Consider the following 18,982-nt stretch of genomic DNA (forward strand, 5'->3'; position numbering starts at 1 on the left):
GAGACCCAAGTCTAATTAGTGACTTCTCTGGACCTCACATGAAGGCCTAGAATATTTGACCTTTAAGCTCCATTCCAGTTCAGCATTCTATGGAATCCTCAAAACCTGAAAGGGGCTGACTGGTCTAGCTCTCATATCTCCCATTCCACATCCACCCTTCAGGGGTGCTTCCACTGACTGTTGAAATGGCTGATTTAAAAACATCATGATTGCAGATAATTTTAATTGTTCTTCACAGCTAAAAATCAAATCCCAGATCTGCATCTCCAGCCCAGCGCGGCTCTCAGCCACATCCAGATGTCCTGGGCCACCAGCCAGCCATGACTCTGTGGGTGCTCCATGGAGCCTTATCCAATTAAAAAAGTGAATCTGCCGGAACAATAACAATAGCAGCAATGAATGTCAAAGCTAAGGAGAAATTATTTTTAGATTTGCTATCTTAGATTATCTGCATTGCTGCTCACATCCACATGTCCTCAAGAAAATGTCAACAAAGAGGAATCTGAGGACAGAAATGCCTAGAGACAGTGGGTAATTTCCAGTCTGTAGAAGGTGGAAGATATGAAAAGAAGGGTAAGATGTGTCTCATGAGGGAAGGATGTTTGAGAAGAGGTATAAATAAGGATGACTATATAGTGGATAAGACCATGGGCTACTGGGGGCTAGATTACTTGGGTATAAATCTGGCTATACCATTAATTAGCTACACGATGTTTAATTTCCTTAGGCCTCAATGTCCTCATCTATAACATGGGTATGGAGAGAGTCCACTTACCTAACTGCACTGTCACTAAGAATAAGTAAATTGAATTTGCAAAGTCCTTGTGGGCATTGCCTGGCACTCTCTTAAATGTTAGCTGTTATAGCTGATGTTATTCATCACTCAGAAGAGTGAGAACATCTGCCCTCTCCCTGGGGGAGGAAGGTGGCTTAGGCAGGCCTTTTGGTGTTTTCTTCTCCCACTTCAGCTTCTCCTGCAAGGGTAGAGTTGGATTTGAATCACTGAAGCTTTGAAAGTATCTGTTCTCCCTCCTCCCAGAGAAAAGACGCTTGAACATACATTCCTAGAATTTGTGACAATTCCTCCCAAAAACTCTAAGAGCAGAAACACCCCTTAGTCTCTTTTCCATTTAATTAGCCCCTTTGACTTGCTTTACAGCACCTCGATTTTAAAAATTTTATTGCATAACTGACAAATAATAATCGCACATATTTATGGGGAACTTAGTGATGTTTTGATACATATGGTATATAGTGATATTGTGCATCCAACATCTCAAGCATGTATCATTTCTTTGTGTTGCCAACATTCAATATCCTCCTTCTGGTTATTTGAAACTGCATGAAATTGTTAATCACAGTCATCCTCCAATGCTATAGAACATAAGAAATTCTATCTAGCTGTAATTTTGTATTCTTTAACAAAGGATCTGTCTCCAGCCCCTTTGCCCTACCATTCCTAGCCTCTACTGCCCTCTGTTCTGCTTTTTACTTCTTATGAGATCAACTTGTTTTAACTTCCACGTTGTTTTTTAAAACATGGCGTACTTTGAGCTGCTAAATATTGGTGCCATCAACGGACCTTGTCATCTACATATCTGTGAGGTAAGAACTTGGAGGATGAACTGGAATGTTTCTATTTTTTTCTTCTGCATTCCCCTACCCCTATCATGCTTCTCTAAGGAGATGAAGAGGAAAAAGTAGAGGACAGAGCAGAGGTGGAGAGAAGAGAGCTGTCCTGGCACTTCAGGAATCCTCTAAGACAGCCAGGCCTCTCTCATGTGTTCACATCAAACATTACAGCAATTGGCGAAGAGGAGGCAGTAAACACAGGTTTGTTACATTTGCTCAGTAACTTGAAGGGTGGCCAAAACTGAAAAGTGAATGATCTAAAACAGTTGGGAAATGAATCCACCTCCCTCAGACCTACCCAAAACCCAACCCTACTCTTCCATTAGAAGACTGAAAACATCCATTTGAAAGTGCTCCCCTCAGAGAGGATGAGGAAGAGCACAGGGTGACACTAATAAAAACCCTTAGAATTCTCCTCTCAAAAAAATGGTATTTTGCCAGGCACAGTGGCTCACACCTGTAAGCCCAGTACTTTAGGAGGCCAAGGCAGATGGATTGCTTGAGCTCAGTAGTTTAAGACCAGCCTGGGCAACAGGACAAAACCCCATCATGTTAGCTGGGCATGGCAGTGTGCACCTGTAGGCCCAGCTACTCAGGAGACTGTGGGAGGATTTCTTTAGCCTGGGGAGTCAAGGCTGCAGTGAGCCATCATGGTGCCATTGCACTTCAGCCTGGACAATAGTCTGAGACCTTGTCTGAAAAAAAAAAAAAAAATATATATATATATATATATGTATGTATGTATATTAGCTAGCAAAAGCCCAACTCTTTGCATTCCTTCCAGCTCTTTCATCTGATTTTCCTGTTTCCCTTTGACCCAGCTTTAGTCTTTTACTCTAGGGTACAACTATGAACAAATTCCACTTCCAACATTCATTATTAACAGTGATTTTAAGAGCAAATACTTGAGCTTACACTTAAAGCTAAAGATTAATAAAAAAAGATCTCATTGATATCTGTTGGAAAAATTAAACCTCCTCCTCCAGCTTGCATGGCCTCAAATCTCTTTCCACCTCCTGTTTCTTCCATCCCAGAGGATTATGATAAATGCAGCTGACCTGCACACTGTCAGTGTTTTCTAAATGTTACTTGCAAATGAGTCACCATATAATGCTTAGAATGAAACTGTGTTCTGATGGTAAATTTGGAATGTACTGCTAACTGAAAGTCAAGTTAGAACAAGTACAAGTCACCTTTTCTCATGTTGACAAAGCATTAATAAGAATGTTAGGGACATGTCGTTCCTGATGCACCCAGGGAAGACCTCCCACAATGCATGCTCTGCTGCCTTAGTCCCTGCCCCAGAGCCTGACACAGATCTGGGTTTCCACTTAAAACTAAAAAGATATGGATTGTCTTGACCTGAGTGACCTTTTTACAGGACCTGGGTCATTGAAAGTTCTAGATTCAGCCTCAGAATGCAGATTCTCTTCCTAACTTCCTGTGAGCAATAAGTCCTTCAACAATCCCCTTTCCCCCCACCCAAACTTTATTTTCCTCCTTAAATTATGAAGTTACATGAGATGCTCCGTAAGGCCCTCATCTGCATTATGTTTTTGTGATTCTATGATATACCACGGAAGGCAACTTAGAAATGACAGAATAGGGCAGACAGGAGGAGACAGAAGGGAACTAAAGACATTTCCCACCATGGAGTCTCAGGCTGCAGCAGACACAATATTCGCAGCCCTATAGGACCGACAAGATAATAACTGGACTACGGAGGCACATGAATTCTTTGTAAATGGAGGTGAGGAGTGATGACTGCAAGGAAGGGAGCTAAAATCCAGGCTTCTTTGGAAACAGCACATTGAGAAAGCAGCTGTAGGAATTCTTGTCCAGGAGGCAGCAAAAACTGCACTATTTTTCTGCACAAGTCAGTAAGACTTCCTTGTGAGGAGGGGTGGGGTGGCGGGCTGGGAATGGACCCATGAACAGTTGTGACCTCTCTGCATCACCATTCCTGGTCCACCCTCTACCTTCCACCTGACTCTTCCTCCACTCTTCCTCCATGCTCAGGGCCAGAGCCTGCATACCCAACAAGCTCTTCCCTCCTGTGCCTCTCTCCCACAGGTGCCCCTGGGCAGATCCCTGCATGGACAGCCCCAGCAATGCCACCATGCCCTGCGGCTTTCTCCTTCAAGGCTTCTCCGAGTTCCCGAACCTGAGGCCCCTGCTCTTCCTTTTGCTGCTGGGGGTGCACCTGGCCACCCTGAGCGGGAACCTGCTCATCCTGGTGGCCGTGGCCTCGATGCCCAGCCGGCAGCCCATGCTGCTTTTCCTGTGCCAGCTGTCAGCCATCGAGCTCTGCTACACGGTGGTAGTCGTGCCCCGCTCCCTGGCCGACCTGAGCACACCGGGCCACAGTAGGGGCAGCCCCATCTCCTTCTTGGGCTGCGCCTTTCAGATGCAGATGTTTGTGGCTCTGGGCGGGGCCGAGTGCTTCCTGCTGGCTGCCATGGCCTATGACCGCTACGTGGCCATCTGCCACCCGCTGCGCTACGCGGCCCTCGTAACCTCAGGGCTGTGCGCGCGGCTGGCCCTGGCTTGCTGCTTCGGGGGACTGGCGGTGTCCGTGGGGCTCACGGTGGCAATCTTCCACCTGCCGTTCTGCGGCTCCCGCCTACTGGTACACTTCTTCTGCGACATCACGGCGCTGCTGCATCTGGCCTGCACCCGCAGCTATGCTGACGAGCTGCCCCTGCTGGGCGCCTGCCTGGTGCTGCTGCTGCTGCCCTCGGTGTTCATCCTGGCCTCCTACGGCGCCATCGCCGCTGCCCTGTGCCGCCTGCGCTGCCCCAGAGGCCGGGGCAAGGCCGCCTCCACCTGTGCCTCACACCTGGCAGTCACCTTCCTGCACTACGGCTGTGCCACCTTCATGTACGTGAGGCCCAGGGCCAGCTACTCCCCGCGGCTAGACCGCACCCTGGCGCTGGTCTACACCAACGTCACGCCGCTGCTCTACCCGCTCATCTACAGCCTGCGCAACCGCGAGATCACCGCCGCCCTGCGCAGAGTGCTGGGGCGCAGGCGGCCAGGCCAAGCCCCAGAGGGGGATCTGCGCGAGCTCTGATGGCAAGCCGGGGCCAGGCAGAGGGGGCAGCTCCACTCCATAGAGTTTTCCCCATCGTGAAGGGTCTGCATGGGGAAAGCCACCAAGGGGACTCAATGACCGCCTTCAGGAAAGAGAACTCAGAAATGTCACCAGGACAGCCATCCGGCGGTTGCCCCATCCTCCACTCCTCCCTTGAATGGCCAAGACACTGTGGTGTAGAGCCCTACACCTACATTTATTGGCTCCCTAAATACTTGTTGAGTTTCTTCCCGCGTGTTGGAGCCCATGCAAGCTGCGGAGCCGGCAGTGATAAAGAAGGCACAGCTCGTGACCTCATGACGCTCCTAGACCCATAGGTGAGAAGGCCAGATGTGAGGATTAAACCAGAGGTGGGTGGAGTGGTTCCTAAGACGGGTTACCCATGCTAGACTTTTTGAGGGCTGAGGGGAGTCAGGGAAAGTGTTTTGGGGAGAACTGTAAGATAAGTAAGGGTTAACCAGGTGAAGAGAACAATGCAGAATGCTCCAAGCAAAAGTGTTTCACAGGGGCTGGGGCATGTTGGGAAGGACCTTGGAAACAGATGGGGAGTCTGAATTCAGGGAGGGGTGTGATGGCCACCACCATCGCATGGTTACTCAGCCTGCAGGGTGGCACATGGACCAAAGATGTGAAGACCTGTTCAGGAAACTGTAGGTATAGTCCGAGAGAGGGGGAGTGGAACCGGCACCAGGGTGTCAGCACAGGGGATCAAGCCATTTGAAGAGTCCAGAGGTGTGCTGGAAGTGGGCACAACAGGACCTTCATTGGAATGAAGATGAGGAAGAAAGAGGAGTTAAGGATCACTTCTCATCTAGATTATTTGGTGGATAGTGGTGCCATTGATGAGAATACAGGAGCAGGAGCAAGTGGGCAGAAGGGGGTGGTAGAGGGTTCTGTTTTGAATATGTCCAGTTGAAATGCTGCTAAGACAAACCAGTGAAGATGCTGCTTCAGAAGGCAGACACACCCATCCAGAGAGATTAAAGAGCAGAGGATAGATTGTAAATTATAGTTGGCTGCTGAGACCATGAAGGTGGGCAATATCACCCAGGAAATTTTATACAGAAACAAGAAAAGAGGTTCTAGCCAGAGCCCAGAGGAAGGCTAGCAGAAAAGGGAGTGGAGGAAAGGAGCCTCCAGGAGGCTCGAGAGCTGCTCAGGTCCATGGCCTTTGGCCCTTCCTTCATCTCTCCAGCCTCAGTGGCCTCAACTATAAAATAAGAGCAAGACTCTATGATCCGTAAGGTTCCTTCCTGCTCTCTGATCCCTTAAAATGGAGCATGCAAGGATATATGTGGATCACTAAAAAGGGTACAAGAGGAAATAACTGTCAATCTAGTGCCAGGCTTAGTGGCTCATGCCTGTAATCTCAGCACTTTTGGGAGGCCGAGGCAGGCAGACCATGAGGTCATGAGATCAAGACCATCTGGCCAACATGGTAAAACCCTGACTGTACTAAAAATACAGAAGTTAGCTGGGCGTGGTGGTGTGCACCTGTAGTCCCAGCTACTCAGGAGACTGAGGCAGGAGAATTGCTTGAACCCAGGAGACAGAGATTGCAGTGAGCCAAGATCATGCCACTGCACTACAGCCTGGCGACAGAGCAAGACTCCATCTCAAAATAATGATAATAATAATAATCTAGTGCCAACTTAATGCAGGAAGAATGACAAATGGGGAACTGAAATAATAATCAGACACAGGTGGCATTAATCGGGAAGGTTTGCTGGATGAGGCTAGGTTGTCTGAAATGACTTAGAGGCAGTGGTTGATTTGCCTCGACTTAAATCATCTGGAAGTCAACTGAAAGGCCTATTCACTAATTTGACTCTGGGTAATTAATGTCTGTGAATGCAGAAAATCAGACGGCAGACAGTCTAGGCCACAAGCTTTTCTAGACCCTCTTTCCCATAAGAAGCCTCTTACCTGGGACGTGACATGAAAAATGCTTTGTAGAGGTAATGAGCATATAAACTTGCTATCAGAATGACTGATGCTTTTCTCAGGTAACTGAGATGGTAACACTAATGGACAGTGACTTTGGGAAAATAAGCATGGGACCTTGAACTGCATACTTTGGCTTTCTTTATCTCAGTTTGGGGGAAAGAAGCATAATACTAATAAAGCAATACGCTAGAAAGGTGAATTGGCAATAACACTAGAAGACAGAGTAAAGATGATGGGGCTAGTAAGGGATTGTGGCAAAAGTCCACACATGAGAATGCAAGGTTCTCAGTCAGAGGTGTGTCTAGGATGCAGAAGGAAAAGGAGGAATGAGGCAGGATGTGGTGAAGACATTAGCACAAACCAAGTGGGAATGAAAATATAGTGATTTAGAATAATCTTGAGCATTCACCTTAAGATATGCACCAAGGCGTCATATGCATTAAAGATTTAAATGTAAAATATAAAATAATTTTTTAAATCTCAAAAAATATATATTAAAAATAAAAGTATAACTTGTCTCCAAATGAGGAGAGATATCTAAGCACGAAGGCAACAAGAGTTATGGGGGAAAAATGTCAACTAAGTTTGATTGCAGAAAAATTTAATTCTTGTGTTTATTAAAAAGTGTATGTTGGGGGCCAGGCGCGGTGGCTCACGTCTGTAATCCCAGCACTTTGGGAGGCTGAGGCAGGTGGATCACGAGGTCAAGAGATCGAGACCATCCTGGTCAACATGGTGAAACCCCGTCTCTACTAAAAATACAAAAAATTAGCTGGGCATGATGGCGTGTGCCTGTAATCCCAGCTACTCAGGAGGCTGAGGCAGGAGAATTGCCTGAACTCAGGAGGCGGATGTTGCGGTGAGCCGAGATCACGCCATTGCACTCCAGCCTGGGTAACAAGAGCGAAACTCTGTCTCAAAAAAAAAAAGTATATGTTGGCTGGCTACATTGGCTCACAACTGTAATTCCAGCACTTTGGGAGGCCAAAGAGGGCAGATCATGAGGTCAGGAGTTCGAGACCACCCTAACCAACATGATGAAACCCCATCTCCACTAAAAATACAAAAATTAACTGGGCTTGGTGGCAGGCACCCTTAATTCCAGCTACTTGGGAGGCTGAGGCAGGAAAATTGCTTGAACCTGGGAGGCGGAGGTTGCAGTGAGCTGATATTGCACCACTGCACTACAGCCTGGGTGACACAGCAAGACTCCATCTGAGAAAAAAAAAGGGTATATGTTGCCAGGCATGGTGGCATGTCCCTGTAGTCCCAGCTACTCAAAAGTCTGTGTGAGAGAATTGTATGAGGCCAGGAGTTTAAAGCCAGCCTGGGCAACATAGTAAGACACTATCTCAAAAAAAAAAAAAAAAAGAAAAGATAAATAATATATGATGTGTAAAATTCACAGACACACACACACACACACACAAGGTCCTGTAGTGTCCACTTTTATATGTATATAAAATAAAAGCAAGTGACAAACTGGAGATTCCAACAAATATAACAATAAAATGGCTAGTGTAATCATTCTTACCCAAAAAAAAAAGAAAAAGATGAACACCACAATTTTAAAACTGGGTAGTTGGGTACGGTGGCTCACACATGTAATCCCAGCATTTTGGGAGGCTGAGGCAAGTAGATCACAAAGTTAGGAGTTCAAGACCAGCCTGGCCAAGATGGTAAAACCCCATCTCTACTAAAAATACAATTGGCCGGCGCAGTGGCTCATGCCTGTAATCCCAGCTCTTTGGGAGACTGAGACAGTCGATCACAAGGTCAGGGGTTCAAGACCAGCCTGGCCAACCAACCCATCTCTACTAAAAATACAAAAAATTAGCTGGGCATGGTGGCAGAGCACCTGTAATCCCACCTACATGGGAGGGTAAGGCAGGAGAATTGTTTGAACCTCAGGGGCAGAGGTTGCAGTGAGCCAAGATTGCGCCACTGCATTCCAGCCTTGGCAACAGAGTGAGACTTCACCTCAAAAAAAAAAAAAAAAAATAGGTAAGTGATAAATAATTTACAGGATGACTTTATAAAATATTTTTAAATTTCAACTTCATTTGTAACAAAAAATTCAGACAATAAAGTATAATTTGGTTCCTATCAAACTTACAAATAATTCCTCAAACAATTTTCAGTGTCAGCAAAGTTAGGATGTGAAGACCACTCTTAGGTGGCCTCTATAAGACAGTCTTTGAGAAGCTCCATTCTTTCTTTTAAATCATAGTCCTAAGTATTGTCCTCTCAGATCCACTAATTCCATTTCTTGAAGTTTATACTGAGGAAATAATCAGAGACATGGATAAATATTTTTGTAAGGGACATGTGTTACTCCATTCTCATGCTGCTAATAAAGTCATACCCAAGACTGGATAATAATAAAGGAAAGGGGTTTAATCAATTCACAGTTTCACATGCGTGGGGAGGCTGTACAATCATGGTGGAAGTGAATGTGGAGCAAAGTCACGTCTTACATAGAGACAGGCAAGGAGAATGAGAGCCAAGTGAAGGGGAAATCCCTTATAAAACCATCAGAACTCATGAAACGTATTCACTACTCTGAGAACAGTATGGGGGAAACCGACCCCATGATTTAATTATCTCCCACTTGGTCCCTCTCACAACATATAGGAATTATGGGAGCTACAATTCAAGATGAGATTTGGGTGGGGACACAGCCTAACCATATCAGGACATTAACTGCAGTATTCTAATATTAGTAAAAAAACGCAAAGCAATGTAGAGGTCCATTATTGGGATAATAATTAAATAAATATGATGGAACCCTTAAAATATATGTAGCAAAGGTGTTTCATGATTTATTTTTGACCTGATAAAATATTCATGATGTAGTGCTGAATAAAACTTTCAAGAAGTAGAACTGATGATCCCCCCCCCAAAAAAAGTACATGTATGTACACATATACACAAATACATAAAAGACTAGATTTTTTAAAACACCAAAAATGTTAATAATTTCCATCTCTATGTGATAAGATTATGGGTAATTTTATTTTCTTCAGTGCAAATTTTTCAAATTTCCCATAATTATTTTCAATGTATATTACTTTTATATATTTTTTAAATTATAATTTTTTGCTGGAGCCCTGTCAATGAATCAGAGACTTTTTCTTATCCCCAGGATACAGGTCTGAATCTCACCTTCCTGAAAACTCTCTTCTCACCAATAACTCTGGACTTAAGTGAAGGGGAACTAGAGGGAGCTTTAGAGGAGTGGCTATATGTATGTGGTATAAGAATAGCATTATACAAAGTATTTTAATTCCCCAGCAGCTTGAAGAAAACATTACTGTCATTGATAAAGTAAAGAGACATTAAGAGGAAGAATAACAATCCACACTGTCTTGTAAAAATTAGTGAGCAAATAAATTCATTTGATGTAACTGTTTCTAAACAACGTTACACTGACATATCCTAGTATGTTAAAGAGTGCAAACTGCACAAAACTGAAGTACACATGTACGTTACACTAGGAAAATTCCAGAATGTATTTATTCATCCATATTTGCAATTACTACATGTTATGAGTTCCATTCCAAGAACTAGACAGTTAAGGACTCAACAGTGATAAAGATGCCACTATGTTCCTAGCACCTATCCAAATTATTGAAGAAATGCAGGTAAGGTTTATACGGAGTTTGAAAATCTGGGAGATTCAGGCAAATAAATAGGCAATTGCATTGCTGTTAAGTAAATAGTAAGAAGGGAGGAAATATAACATTATGCAGAAAAAAACAGCCAAAACTTGGATAGTGGAAGCATCAGGAAAAGCTTATAAAATAAGTAAGGTGTAAGATCTAAAGTCAAGTGGAAATATCTAGAGCCAGACAAAGAAAGTTGAAAGAGGAGAGTCCAGGCAGAGGGAACAGCATGTGCAAATGCTCCAAGGCAAAGAGAACATGGAAACTAGTCAGTATGATAGGTTCTTATTGGTAGTGATGAAGTGGTCAGGAGAGATGCCGTGTGTGTTGCAAATATTAAGAGGTTGTAGGCCGGGCACACTGGCTCACTACTGTAATCTCAGGACTTTGGGAGGAAGGAGAGTGGGTCTCCTGAGGTCAGGAGTTCGAGACCAGCCTGGCCAAAGTGGTGAAACCTCATCTCTATGAAAAATACAAAAATTAGCCAGGCATGGTGGCACATGCCTGTAATCCCAGCTACTTGGGAGGCTGAGATAGGAGAATCACTTGAATGTGGGAAGTGGAGGTTGCAGTGAGCTGAGATCATGTCATTGCACTCCAGCCCGGGCAACAAGAGCAAAACTCTGTCTAAAAAAGAAAAAAGAGGCTGTGCTAGAGAAACAAATAGAAATCAGATCTTGCAAGCCTTGTAAGGGATGACAGATAGCTTTCTGTCCTGGAAAAGATGACAGATTGGGCTCACTGAGATGGAGAGCACAAGGAAAGCAACCAGTGTGAGGGAAGAACAAGGTGGACGTGATGAGTTCACTGTTGATCATGTTGACAAGGGGTGGCAGAGTCAGCAGCCAGATGTGTGTCAGAAGAATCTGGGTAGAGAAATGCCCTTGTCAGAGACTGGCATGGCTGGTAGAAGTCACCATGAGAGAGACTGGCATGGCTGATGGAAGTCACCAGCATGTTAGAGACTGGCATGGCTGATAGAAGTCACCACGTTAGAGACTGGCATGGCTGATAGAAGTCACCACGTTAGAGACTGACATGGCAGATAGAAGTCACCACGTTAGAGACTGGCATGGCTGATAGAAGTCACCAGCATGTTAGAGACTGGCATGGCTGATAGAAGTCACCAGCATGTTAGAGACTGGCATGGCTGGTAGAAGTCGCCATGTTAGAGACTGGCATGGCTGGTAGAAGTCACCACGTGAGAGACTGGCATGGCTGGTAGAAGTCACCACGTTAGAGACCGGCATGGCTGGTAGAAGTCACCACGTTAGAGACTGGCATGGCTGGTAGAAGTCACCAGCATGTTAGAGACTGGCATGGCTGGTAGAAGTCACCACATTAGAGACTGGCATGGCTGGTAGAAGTCACCACGTTAGAGACTGGCATGGCTGGTAGAAGTCACCATGTTAGAGACTGGCATGGCTGATAGAAGTCACCAGCATGTTAGAGACTGGCATGGCTGATAGAAGTCACCAGCATGTTAGAGACTGGCATGGCTGATAGAAGTCACCAGCATGTTAGAGACTGGCATGGCTGATAGAAGTCACCAGCATGTTAGAGACTGGCATGGCTGATAGAAGTCACCAGCATGTTAGAGACTGGCATGGCTGATAGAAGTCACCAGCATGTTAGAGACTGGCATGGCTGATAGAAGTCACCAGCATGTTAGAGACTGGCATGGCTGATAGAAGTCACCAGCATGTTAGAGACTGGCATGGCTGGTAGAAGTCACCAGCATGTTAGAGACTGGCATGGCTGATAGAAGTCACCAGCATGTTAGAGACTGGCATGGCTGATAGAAGTCACCAGCATGTTAGAGACTGGCATGGCTGATAGAAGTCACCAGCATGTTAGAGACTGGCATGGCTGGTAGAAGTCACCAGCATGTTAGAGACTGGCATGGCTGGTAGAAGTCACCAGCATGTTAGAGACTGGCATGGCTGGTAGAAGTCACCAGCATGTTAGAGACTGGCATGGCTGGTAGAAGTCACCAGCATGTTAGAGACTGGCATGGCTGGTAGAAGTCACCAGCATGTTAGAGACTGGCATGGCTGGTAGAAGTCACCAGCATGTTGGAGGCTGGGATGGCTGGTAGAAGTCACCAGCATGATACAGACTGGCATGGCTGATAGAAGTCACCAGCATGTTAGAGACTGGCATGGCTGGTAGACATCACCAGCATGTTAGAGACTGGCATGGCTGATAGAAGTCACCAGCATGTTAGAGACTGGCATGGCTGGTAGAAGTCACGAGCATATTAGAGATTGGCATGGCTGGTAGAAGTCACTAGCTTGTTGGAGACTGGCATGGCTGGTAGACATCACCAGCATGTTAAAAACTGGCATAGCTGGTAGACATCACCAGCATATTTGAGATTAGCATGGCTGAGATCTCCCAGAATGAGTAAGTACAGTTAGAGGAGCAGCTTCAGGATAAGACTCTGAGGAGCATTAACACTAAAAAATGAACTGACTTTCTAAGTATAACACAAAACATGAAATTTATTATGTTAAAAAAAATTCAAAGCTTTCTCCATAGGACACCACCTTAAGCAAACTGAAAAGAGAAAAGAGAAACTTGGAAATTCACATTTAATGTATGAAAGAGGCTGATTTCATCAATACATAAAGAGCTCTTGCCAATTAATAAGAAAAAAAATAAATGGGCAAATTATAGCAGACTGTTTATAGAAAAGGAAATGTAAATAGCCCTTACTCAGTGGAAAGGTTTCAATACCATTCATAAGAGAAATGCAAAATAAAATTATGAAACCATATATGAACTTGCCAAATTAACAACACTGAAAGATGAGTAACACAGCAGGAGAGTGAAACAGGCTCTCTTGTACATTACTGATGAAAGTATAAATGTGTACAATTTCTATGCAGGGAAAGTGGATGGTATTAATTAAAATAGATGGCACATATTATTGTTTCAATTATTTTGCCTCCAGGGTTTGACCCTACAAGTTTATTTGCTTTGTGGGAAAATATGAACGTTCAAAAATATTCATGTCAGCATTACTTGGATTAGCAAAAATCTAGCAATTTCTTAAATATCAATCAACATGTGACCGATTAAACATGATTTGGTTTATCCCTGTGACGGAATTCTATGAGGCTGCTGAAAGGAATGAAACAGTTTTATCTGTGGCAGGTGTGGAACCAGGTCTCATATAAGTTGTTAAATGAAAAAAGCCAAGCGTGTGATTATATGTATTAAAGAGTCATCCTTGATTCAACTCTTTTCTTCTGGCACATCTCACCTTTTCCCTTGTTATTTCCACTCCTAGAATGCTCTTCCCATAGGTCTTCCCAACCTGGCTTTTTGTCATTCAGATGCTGTCTCAACTCAAATACTCCCCAAAGAAGCCTTCATTGATCAACCCATATAACGTTGCCCCTCTACCCTCTCTCACATTATCATGTTTTAATGTTTAATCATCTGTCATTATTGGAAATTATCTTACTTGCCTTTACACTGTTTAATCGCCCATTCCTTCCAAAATAAATGCTGCAAACAGCCATCTGCTTCCCTCGCCGTGGTATTCCCAGTTCCTATCAGCGTCTGGCATGGAATGGATGTTTAATAAATTGTTGAATGAATGAGCAAATAAATCAAGGTTTATGATATGCTAGCATTTATGAGCAAAAATATGTAATTGTGTGTGCATGTGTGTGTCTGCATATTTCCTGTTTCTATGTGTGCACATACACACACAGACACAGACACACATGTTTCTGCCAAAGTAAAAGTCTGGGGACTGGGGAATAAAGGTGGGATAAAGCTACGTTTTTCATTGAATACCCTCCTTACATACATATACGTGTCAGTTAGTCAATAAATGCTTTTCAAATAAAAACACAGGATAGGCAGAGGAAGAGGAATACCCAACGGAGTATGCCAAAATGATACTATAATTTCTAGACTGTATGACTAGAGCCAGAGATGGCTTTAAAGATGCCCACTCCAACCCAGAAAGTACTGAATTCACCTATACACACCTCAGCCGTGCATGTGCAAAGGTCTACTGACCAAACAATAAAACACACATACAGAAATGCTGTCCAGCCAGAGATCACGTAATGACTGCCAGGTTCCAACCAGTGTTGAAAGAACACAGAGAACCCATTCAAATCATGTGTAGTCAATTGCTGGCATGGGAAGTAACATTGTCTTTCATTTTAAATGCTGAAATAATTTACACTGTCTCAAGATTTGTACCCAGAGTTGTTTCAATCAGGTAGGGTAAAGTGACAGACACAGAAACAGTTGCCTTTGAAAGAAGAGTTTATTACTCACAGCTCCTAAGAGGGAGGCATGCTGTGTCATACAGGGCCACACGGAGAGGCACACAGGTTTGTTAGGAGACAAAAGGAGAAAGGGAAGACCATGACCTAGAGACTCGATTGTGGTTTCTACGGGAAGAAATGAGTGAGTGGAGTAGAAAGCTTGAGCAAGTTTAAGATTGGATTGAATAATTTCAGCAGGCTCTGGACTACATGGGTGGTCTCTAATAGTCCAGGACCTTGCCATGGCTGATTAGGGTAGGGGAAATGTTGGCTTGGCACGTGAGAGTTAAATAAAGGAGGTGATTGAGGATATGGGCTCTGGATTGGTTGGTTTGCATCATAATGACATTCTCACAGGGGAAACATTTGCCCCTTCTTCTAACTTGCCACTTGCCAGTTACCCCAAAGCCTGGAAAAGTATTCATTTACCAGGAACTGCAAATTCCTGGTGATCTAGCCACTTCCCTTCAGCTGAAAGTTGCCACTTCATAGGGACAGAACCTATGCAATTAAAGTAATGGGAACTTTCCCATCTTAAAGACATTTGGATACCTAGGAACTAGTAAGCACTGAAAGGAGCAGGCTTTCCCAGGCCCACAAGGCCTCCAAGATGTTGAAGCATCATGAAACACAGAAAATACAAGACATAATTAATACACATACTCCCAAAATGATACCTAAGACACTGTGCATTGAATAAAATTTTTCTCTAACCCTTCAACTGGACCATCATTGATTCCAGCTGTCTTTCTATAAGAAATCCCATCATGGGACTGAAATCAGTGCCTCACCAAATCCTCTCTTCACCACAGCCCCTTACTTCCCAGCTCTCACTTCTTTGCTTTGAGACCACCCCTCATCATCTTCATCACCAGATTCAATCCTTTGGCCCACATGTTCTCTCCACCTGTCTGCCACAAAAAGGAAGCTCTTTCACTTTCCTTCAAAATCAAGATTTCTTGGACTAATGTTTAATTACTTGAGCCGAAACTCTCAATTCCATTGCCTGTGTTCTACACACCCCATTTACAAATCTCAATCCTATTTTCTGACATCTCGAATACAAATCTCTGAGTGCTTAATACTACTGAAGACAAATCTCGTTACTCTTTGTAGACCACTGTAATTCTGTAAGATCCGAACTCAGATGGGCCTGATACTCTGCCCTGCTATACTGCTGTGTCAGTGGGTTCCTTCCTTGGCTGCATGCTGAAATCACCCAAAGACCTTTTAAAATACTAATGTCTGGTACTGATACCAGAGATTCTGATTTGCTGGGTATATTATTCCTTTTTGGTACTGCTATAAAGAACTGAGCAATTTGCAAAGAAAAGAGGTTCAATTGACTCACAATTTGGCTTGGCTGGAAAGGCCTCAGGAAATTTTGCAATGGCAGAAGGCAAAGGGGAAAGCAAGGCACCTTCTTTGTAAGGCAGCAGGAAGAAATCCTGAGAAAAGAGCCCTTTATAAAACCATCAGATCTTGTGAGAATACACTTACCATCACGAGAACAGCATGGGGGAAACCTCCCCCCTGGTTCAATTACCTCCATCTGGTCTCTCCCTTGACATGTGGGGATTGTGGAGATTATGCAGATTTGGAGGATTACAATTCAAGATGAGATTTCAGTGGGGACACAAAGCCTAATTATATCACTTGGTCTTGGTGTAAGTAAAGCACTGGGATTTTCAACAACTCACCTGAGGAGATTCTAAGGTGTAGTCAAGGTTAAGAGCCACTGCCCTCCAATCATTACTCCAGTCCTTCACAGTGGAAGAGGTCACCCTCTTGCTTAAATCTAACCCTCCTTCTTGAGTTCCAGATCTCATCTTCACCTACCTCCTCAGAGAGCTTATACATTACTTACTGCTACTATCTCCCAGGCTTAGAACCCAGATATATAAACATATTTAAGGTAGAAAAGTTCCAGTTATTCTAATTGCACAGGTTCTTTTTCTTGACATAGCAACTTCCAACTGAGGGGAAGCGGCTAGGTCACCTAGTTTGCAGTTCCCAGTCAATGACTACTTCCTACAGAAGGTGGGCCACTGGACACGGGGACAATTAAAAGGGGGCTGTGGGGAGGGAACTAGAACACCATTATCCAGAAGGAAAAAGAAAAGGTGAAGTAAATGTGGAAAAATACTTATTAAACCTTTAATGAAATTTCTTTGCATATAAGACCATTTCTCACATCTAAGCTAAGGCTCACTTAGAGAAGTAATATTTGTGTAGCCCTTTTGAGGGCAACATTTCTCCAAGATATTTGAGTTGTAGGTAACAGCTAAGCCTTTATATTAAACTTATTAATCACTTAAGTCTTTGCCTAGAGCTTCTGAAGTACCAATCCCACATAGTGGAGATTAAGATTTCTATGATCCTCCTGACAAGGGGCAAATGTACCTCCTTCATCCTACAATGGGAGGAGAGGCCTCCTAACCACACAAACTCCCTTAATCCAGCAGTCGCTTCCCTCAGCTGCTCCTGGTGGCTTTCTTCCCTGCAGTGTCTGCCTCCTCCCCCAGCTGCGCCTGATTTATGGGTCTTACTGTCTCACCAGGTTTGTGTTGTCTCCAGCCTTCAGCTGCTCCCTGAAGCAGTGCTGCCTTTTAGGAAACAATCATGAAAGTGAATTTAAGCCATCCTGTCTCATTACAATAAAGCGCACAACACAAAGAGAAAAGTCAAGTGCTTCACCTGAACGTTGCTGGAGCACAGCACCTGTAGAGGCAGGGCGGGGCCTCGAAGAGAAACGTGGCAGTGCCCATAGCATAGGGACATTGAGCCAGGCTACCTGGATCTGGATTCTGATCCCTCAGGTTCCTGACTATGACCTTGGACAAGTTCCTCTAACCTCTCTGGGCCTCTGAGTCTTCAGTGGATAAGCTGGAGTTGACCTTAGCACCTGCCTCACAGGGTTGTGATAATCATGGCTCAGATAGGAAATGTGCTTAGAACAGTGCCTGGCACTGTTAGCTGTTATTAGTAGGGCATTATTAATGGCAGATATTTTCTGGCAGGCAGGATCACTGCAGAAGTCCTGGAGCTATTCTAGGCACAGAAAATCACTAGTTTTATACTGCAGGCCTCTTCCCTTGAAAGGACACACCTTGGAAGAAAAATTGATGTATATTTGGTAGGGCTTGGGCAAGGGGCTTGTTGGGTGGAACCGCAGGAAAAGGAGAAAGCAGATTTCCAGTCTACCTTTTCCACCTCTGCTTGTGTAGGTCTTGGGCAGGGCTCTTGCCAAGATCTCATATCTTTGCTGCTGTTGTTCCAGGACAAACTGAGGATCCCGAGGTGGTTGCGATTTTATTTTGCTGGACGGCCCTCTGGCTCTCTTTCCTGTACATAAGGAAATTCTGAGATGGGAAGAATAAGAATGTACTTGGAAAGGCTAAGAACTGGCTTAGAAATGAAGTTGAGGTTAACTGGTGAGAATGTTGGTGGCATTTTTAAAACTTACACCCCCTCCCTGTCATTTAAACAGAAAAAATCATTGATTAGGGAAAGACCCACAGAATCTGTAGGAGGGCAGTAGAGTGGGGCAAGGATGAAGCCAGGAACCAATGCACACCACACAGTGGGACTGCTCCAGAGAAGACCCCACATTTCAGCTGCTAGTGAGCAACTATACAACACGCTGGGGAGTTGGATACCAGCCCCTCAGCCCTGAGAAACTGAGGGCTCCGTCACTTCCTTTTCTCCATAAGATGACTGCCTCATCACATGACCCTGTCCAGAAACAGAATCATCCATGGGCATCTGACTGAGGAAGACTGAGTTACTGGCAAGGAGTGTAATGGGGAAAGGGATTTCAGGACATCAAAGACGTTTGGGTGATTCTTAGGAAGGTTTGCAATGTGGTGTGGGAGGAGCCCTCCCTCTCTCACCCCTCAACCTCCACACCAAAATCAATTACCTGTCATTGCACTGGGACTTATGGCCCATGAAGGATGCAATTATATCCTGGCCACAAGGCTAGAGAAGGAAGTCTAAGGAGATTCAGTCACAATGTGATTATGTTTGCAAAATATAGGTCCGTTTTCAGCTTTACCTCATGTCACTATTAAACTTGAAAGTCATTCATCTTTGGCAAAAGGTTTTTCTGCATGAGTAGTTGAAATTAATAGCTTCAGCAAAAGTAATTTACCCCCAAATTGTTTAAACCATTCTACCCAGAATATTCCTGGAAAGCTATGTTATCCGAGTACAACATGATATAGTTCATCGTATTTTCCTATAAGGACAATATGATAGAGGGTTGGTTTTCTGACTAAAAATTACCATTAAATTAATCCTCTATGTGGCCACAAGTACACCAATATAAAAGTATTATCAGTCTTTGA

General features: G+C 44.2%; 1 protein-coding gene across 1 annotated transcript; it reads left to right on the top strand.

The window, feature by feature from the left end:
• Positions 1-3,616: 3,616 nt before the first annotated feature.
• LOC100400304 (olfactory receptor 10AC1) lies at positions 3,617-11,827 on the top strand. The gene has a single exon (XM_054237603.2). It carries the CDS (start codon positions 3,644-3,646, stop codon positions 4,703-4,705), a length of 1,062 nt encoding a protein of 353 aa, XP_054093578.1. The 5' UTR covers positions 3,617-3,643; the 3' UTR covers positions 4,706-11,827.
• Positions 11,828-18,982: the final 7,155 nt, after the last annotated feature.

Source organism: Callithrix jacchus, chromosome 11 (genome assembly GCF_049354715.1).
Source record: "Callithrix jacchus isolate 240 chromosome 11, calJac240_pri, whole genome shotgun sequence".
In the NCBI taxonomy this organism is placed as follows: domain Eukaryota; kingdom Metazoa; phylum Chordata; class Mammalia; order Primates; family Cebidae; genus Callithrix; species Callithrix jacchus.